This window comes from Pollicipes pollicipes, unplaced genomic scaffold (genome assembly GCF_011947565.3).
Source record: "Pollicipes pollicipes isolate AB1234 unplaced genomic scaffold, Ppol_2.1 Scaffold_6052;HRSCAF=7182_pilon_pilon_pilon, whole genome shotgun sequence".
Taxonomy (NCBI): Eukaryota; Metazoa; Arthropoda; class Thecostraca; order Pollicipedomorpha; family Pollicipedidae; genus Pollicipes; species Pollicipes pollicipes.
Genome location: NW_023596805.1, coordinates 27,234,374 through 27,240,993, shown reverse-complemented (window position 1 = coordinate 27,240,993; position 6,620 = coordinate 27,234,374). Strand labels below are relative to the sequence as shown.

The window sequence follows — 6,620 nt, the reverse complement described above, 5'->3', positions numbered from 1 at the left end:
TTTAGATCTGGGTCCAGGTTCGTAAGTACAGGCATGCCACCGCCCAAGGCTATAGAACCAATCATGTCTGCACACCAGCCATGGCCGCAGTAATGGCCCGGCCGTCAGTCAGCTACCAAGCCCGACTCATCCTCGCATCGCAAGCAAGAGACACGGTAAATTTGTCACCGTTTCTCGTGCGTTTCTAATACAGCGTGTTGTTGAAGGAGTGCCAAGTGTTAAAATCAGGTACATTCGCCTTTCTTCCCTGATTCTCGTTTCATCTTGCAACTCGCGGCGCCCCGTTGATCCGGGAAGGCTAGGTGCACCAGCCGTGAGTGGCCTGAGTTTACTCAGAGAGGATGCAGGTCAAGCGCTGAGCACGTGCCCCATGTGTTAATCGTTATAAGTCGAGTGGAAAAAGGTGAATGGAAAAAACTGGAACGGTAGCATCGATCTCATCTAGTCGAATGGGAGCAGCGTCGACAGGGATAAAGTCGAATGGGAAAAGTCCAAAGAACAAACTGTCGAAGAGGATGCTATCCGACAGGTTGCAAAATTCGCGGGGAAATAAGGCGAGTGACAAATAGTCATCATGATTAAAAGTGAATTGAGATAAAAGTAAACAATCATGCACTAAAAGGGTGTCAGACAAACAATCCATCACCATTTGACGGCCGACATGAAATGTGTTGCTCATATGCACTCGGATGTACTCGTAGATACAATGGCTTTACCTATCTCGCGAGCCTGGGGCCTTTTGGTAGAAAATGGTAATTCGTTAGAATTAAAGCTGAGAATTGCAGGGTGCTTTGAATGCCAAGACGTCACATATACAGCGGTCGGTTGTTTGACAAACCGTAACTCATAGTCATTTATCGTGCAAGGGCGAAAGCCCAAGGAGGTTCCAAGGATGCATAAACATCATTTTCAATTGGCTTTTATGGCGGTAAGAGTTCGTGCAAAGAAAAGACAGTGGCCATGAAACCAGTTCCCTCTCTCCATCTCTTCAACTCGTCCCACCACTCAAATCATCTGCCGGCTTTGTCACTATTGAAAGGTGTCATGCCCAAGCATACCTGCCTTAAAGCAACAATACATGCGCTCCATGCATTTGGGACACAACGATCATTTACCCACTCGAATGTCGCCTTGACCTTTGTCGCTATGCCTACATTGGTCTTAGTCTTGATTTAACTATCGTCCGATACTATCTAAAATGCGATGGGACGGACAGCTGTGCCTTATATGTACATACCACGAAGAAAGTTTCCATTTTACTGACGCTACCACTGATACAGTCATTTCCAGCAAACTTTGGTCAATATTCCACCAGCACTGCGCAAGACGTGACATATACAACGCACGAGATATGATGCAATTTTCGCCAGCTCTCTTGCCTGAGCTATGAGAAAATGTATTGGGAAAGGCTTTGAGAAATGAGCTTTTTCTCATATGAGGTATGAGAAAATATATCCAGCACTTGACGATCAGGGTACAACCCAGAAGCATGGAAAATTTTTGGACCACCGGCAGCGTGTCGCTGGAATGATTTATCGGCGCCATAGTAAGGGCGAGATTTACCCTCTATGATTATTTTTCCATAGGGAAAAGAAAAAAAACAAACCGGACGCTCAAGCCATAATGCAGCTGCCAATTACAAATGCACGAAGTAACGCCCTTCGAACCTTTTCCACTGAAATGATACCAGTTTATACACTGATAGCTTATTAGGCCAAAAGGTTTAGGTGATAATATGCACTGCGCTGAGAAGGAGCTACGACGCCGCGATAGTATATTGCTCCAGCATGGAGCAAGGGACGTTCGCCCACGAAGAGAACGCGAGGCAATGATAGCCAGGTGGATTATATCTTGTCAGTCAACGCCCAAAGGGCCAATATTACAATTCCAAAAAGCTGTGGGCCTCAGGCACTGTCTCGTGTCCCCATGCGTTACGGTCATATAACTCAAGAAACATTAGGAGTTGCAAAATAATGATCATTTACAGTAACGACAGTTATTGCATGCAACAATTCTCGTTCATTCCTTTCATTCCAGTATTGTAATGGTGTTAAGACCTTTTGTCCCCTATAGAAAATAGTGGCATCGCCCATGCGTGAAAGCCTGAGAATGGCATGCCAAAGGGCAACACTACACTGCATGCATTTGCAGGAAAATGGGCGTTTCAGTGGGGCACAGCTGTATTACGTCTGCAACATTGCCCACCTCCACGCGCGCACCGTGTCAAGAAAACGTATGTCTGCACGTGGGCCACCATCTGTCGTGCAATCTCGCTGGGCGACCGCCCCAAGCAGCTGTGGATGGTGACGTCATCGAAGCTGCGCAGACGAAAATGACAACTGTATAGCCTATACTGCTGTCAGATGTATTCACGACAGAAAACGTTGATGTCATTGACGGTCCGGACGCCAATCACAGACATAAACTCACACCACATCAGATCTGCCCATAGCACGAAGACAATAATCCAGATGGTGAAAGAACGGCACAAATCATGAAATGCGTAAGGTGCGGACATTACCCACACATGCGCTATCTATTTTAATGCCCTTGCCGCTTTTGAACCCTGCGCAATTACACCACGTGTGATTTAGACGGACATTATAGCTATAATGTGGTGAAGGTGAAGAACGCCACCGACTCTATCTGCTGTTTGGTGATGGAGACGAAAGAACAATGTGGGAGGCAGACATGCTAGTATTACATGGCACCCAGACTACCAAGGTGCTCAAGCAGGTGCACAGCCGCCACCTCATCGCTAGTCATGCGGCTTGTAAGTCATAAAGGCTAGTCAAGCCGCTTGTTGGCCATCAGGCCAGTTACGTGGCTTTTAGGTTACAAAGGCCAGTCACACAGCTTGTAGGTCATAGGACCAGTCCGTGGCTTTTAGGTCACAAAGGCTAGTCACGCAGATTATAGGTCGCAAAGGCTAGTCACGCGGTTTGTAGGTCATAAAGGCTAGTCACGCGGCTCGTAGGTCATGCAAGTTAGTCACGCGGCTTCTAGGTCATAAAGGACAGTCGCGCAGCTTGTAGGTCACAAAGGCTAGTCACGCGGCTTGTAGATCATACAGGCTAATCACGCGGCTTGTAGGTCACAAAGAACTCGGGAGGCTGCTGCACAACCGCGAACCTGGCCTCCAGCGAGAGTTTCTGCCCCGGGACGGCGGTGAAGCTGAAACGCTGCAGCAGGCAGGTGAAGAGCATGAACATCTCCATGCGCGCCAGCGTCTCTCCCAGGCAAAACCTCTTCCCGATGCCGAACGGGATGAGCCGCTCATCACGGCGCACGCTGCCGTCGGCGTGCAGGAACCGGTCGGGCCTGAACGCCTCCGGGTCACCCCAGTACGCCGGGTCCATGTGCACCATGTGCAGATGCATTATCACCGTGGTGCCCTTGGGAATGGTGTAGCCGCGGAACGAGATGTCACTCAGTGCACAGTGCGGCGCTGCGCCAGGGATGACCTTGGAACGCCGCATCACCTCCATCAGCGTGGCCTCAGTGTACGGCATGCGCATGCGGTCGCCGTAGGTCGGCGGAATTCCGCCGAGAACAGCGTCGATCTCGCGCTGCACGCGACTCTGAACCTCTGGATGCTTGACCATAAAGAGCAACGCCCAGCTCAGAGAGGTAGACGTCGTCTCCATGCCAGCGATGAACAAGTCCATGCCGATGATGGACAGGTTGCGTTCGGTGAAGAGGCGAGCCTCAGCATCTGGCTTCTCCATCTCCAGCAGAAACTGGTCGATGAAGTCGCGGGGGCTGGAGCGGTCCAGCGTCTGCCGATGCTCGTGGACCACCTCGTGGAACATGCCGACCGTGGTCTCGCGATGTCGGATCAGCGGCGCGTAGCCGCTCCACTCAGGGGCGATGTGACGCAGCCACGGCGCCAGGTTCATCGGGTTACCCGGACCGATGGTAGTGAAGAATTCGTTGACCGTCGCGATGTAGTGTTGGGCCTTGGGATCACTACTCTCCAGCCGCTTGTCGGCGACCAGTCTCCAAAGTATGTTCAGCACCGTCAGGTTGAAGCGAAAGTTGACCTTCATCGGTGAGTCAATTTCACGCTTCATCTCCTGGGAGAGCTCTTCGAATTCGTTCAAAACTGTCGACTCCATGGAGTTCTTCCCGAAGCCCAAATCCCTCAGGTGCCTCAAAGCAAAGCGCCTGTGCTCCACCCAGGCAGGGCCTTCGCTGAAAATGACACCAAGCTTTTGTTGGAAGCTGCGGACTAGCAGAGCAAAGCTGTTCGGTCTTCCAGACATTTCTTGCATCGCGCACGCCTCTTTTATGTCTTCAAACTTGCAAATGTGCACAGTCTTCTCACCAGTGGGAAGCACGAAGCCAAGAATATCTCCAAACTCGTGCCGACAATGCTTTATGCTCTCCAGAAACTGGCCTCGAATCGACTCAATCGCCGTCCAAAGATTGCCAAAGATGAGAAATGTTGGGGGGCCTGAAAAAGAGCGCCTTTTTAGTCTCAACCAATTTCACTTTGAGCCATTGAGGGATGCGTTTCACCGGAAGTGTCCTCAAAATCTGCGCCGTGGTTGCGCCGTCGTAGCACATATGGAAGCTAGAAACATTCGTGCATTTAACAACAGTACAGGCTACAGTGCCACGGCAAGAAATCGACCGAGGTTTGATAGAGGGCATGAATATGCTCACGAATGGGATAAATCCATGAAATCTGAAGTGATACATCGATTGAGCTGTGTTCAATTGGTGTTTCCTAAACACATATGCTGGAATAGATAAGGCCAGTACGAATGGATTGGAACAGGCTCAATATTTAAATGTCAGGTGTAGGGGAAGCAAATGTTCCATGTGTGCTATACTTCGCCCCAAGTAAAAGGTAGGGTATAAAAGGCCGGCACGTTGCAATTAGAAACGGCTTTCTGCGAAGCTCAGTTGTAAAGTAAGCCCACAGCTGGTGGATGAATACAGATTATTTCGGAAAATATGTCCACTTTTATTCTTTGAGCAGCAGTGGACACGGAAGTCATAAAAAGAAGGATGTGTGCGGAAACGGCAAAGCATGGTGATTTGAATACATTCTGGAAGTTCACTTATGACCATGTGTAATTCTGCCGATGGCTAAGGTTTTACCTCACACGTCTGAAGCAAGTACCTTTATGGCACATCATTCACAACCGGAGAAAGTTGAGCCACAAGAATTTCGCCGTGCCTCTGCATGAGCTCACACTTGTGCACCTATCCAACGAACTACCAGTGCCCCCCACAGGGGCGCGGGAACTACGTGCAATGGTCCTCTTAAAATCAGATAGCGTGCTGCGTACAGGCCCTAATGAGCCTTTTACAGATCAGAATGTGTCCTCTGTAGTTCAGAAGTCGCCCTCTACAGGCCAGAATGGGCTTTCACGGTCAGAAATGGACACTCCAAACGTCGGAATGTCCTGTTGCGGGCCAGATTGGCCCCCTAACCACGGGCCATTAAGAAGGCAGAATGGGCCTTCACAGTCGATAATGGAACCTCTACATGCCAGAATGGACACAGTACGGTTCAAAATAGACGACGACGATTTCGCTCTCCGCAGGACGAAATAGACTCTCAACAGTCGATAGTGGACAGGCTACAAGTCAGCATGGGTTCACTATGCGCTCAAGTTTACAATGGGACCTATACGAACCGAATGGACCTTCGTTAGGCCAGAATGAGCTCTTTTTAGGCCATTATGGGCCCTCCACAGGCCTGAATGAAGTCCTCCTAGCCAATAATATGGATTTTACATGTCAGAACGAGCCCTCTTCGGGTGATAACGAGCCCTTCACTAGCCAGAATGGGCCCTCTACAGATCAGGATGAGCCACCGCCTGGGGGTTGCCGCCAGCTTTCAAAAAGAAGGAAGTGAGCTTGCCCCACTGCCTCCCTTTCTCACATCCACCCTTCTCAACGCTAAATTGCCGCATCTTTGGTCACCCAACTAGCTCTGCGAGCGCAAATATGTACCCGGCGGAAAGTTGGTCGGTCGCTGCGGCCTTCGAATCCACAGGAACGCCGTCACCAGCAGCAGGAGCACAGCGAGAACCCACATGACAGCGAGCACAGGCGGCGCGGCCGGAACACGCTCCGCTGGCGACCTCCAGGCGCGCGCAGCGATCCACGACTCTCCGATGTCGCCGCGACATGCTCTCAGAGCCCCGGTTCTCGCTCCGGGGCGGTCACCTGACCTTGGTTCGCAGACGTTGCCACAGAGTGCTGCCAGATCGAGGACAGCCGATGTGAATTGGCCGGTCACTGGCATCGCCGCGGCCGCGAAAGTCGCTATAACTTTGGCGGCTTCTACAGATCTCGTGCCAATCTCACGCTACTCAACTATCCAGTTGTATTTTGCCGTGTGTTGTCACATGCCATTTCCGTCACCAAGCAACCATTAGGTGGGCCATTGGAGGTATGACGTTGAAGAGTTCCAGATATATCAGCTTATGTGCTCGGAATATAGGGACCACTGCACGTGACATTTCCTGTTTTTTTTCCTGGTATCTTACAGCCCGGTTAAATTTCCGATTGACTTATCAGAAGTGTTAGCAGGTCGGCATGAAAGACAGATGACAGCTTCGCCCCGAGGACGGGTATGTCTCTGTCTGAGTGCCACGGGT

At 50.6% G+C, this 6,620-nt stretch overlaps 1 protein-coding gene across 1 annotated transcript; it reads right to left on the bottom strand.

Annotated features, from left to right (window-relative positions):
* Window positions 1–2,883: 2,883 nt before the first annotated feature.
* Window positions 2,884–6,107, bottom strand: LOC119104840 (methyl farnesoate epoxidase-like). Its single transcript, XM_037228563.1, has 2 exons — window positions 5,971–6,107; window positions 2,884–4,456 (listed from the first exon to the last, which is right to left on the bottom strand). Exons 1-2 carry the CDS (start codon window positions 6,053–6,055, stop codon window positions 3,075–3,077), a joined length of 1,467 nt encoding a protein of 488 aa, XP_037084458.1. The 5' UTR covers window positions 6,056–6,107; the 3' UTR covers window positions 2,884–3,074.
* Window positions 6,108–6,620: the final 513 nt, after the last annotated feature.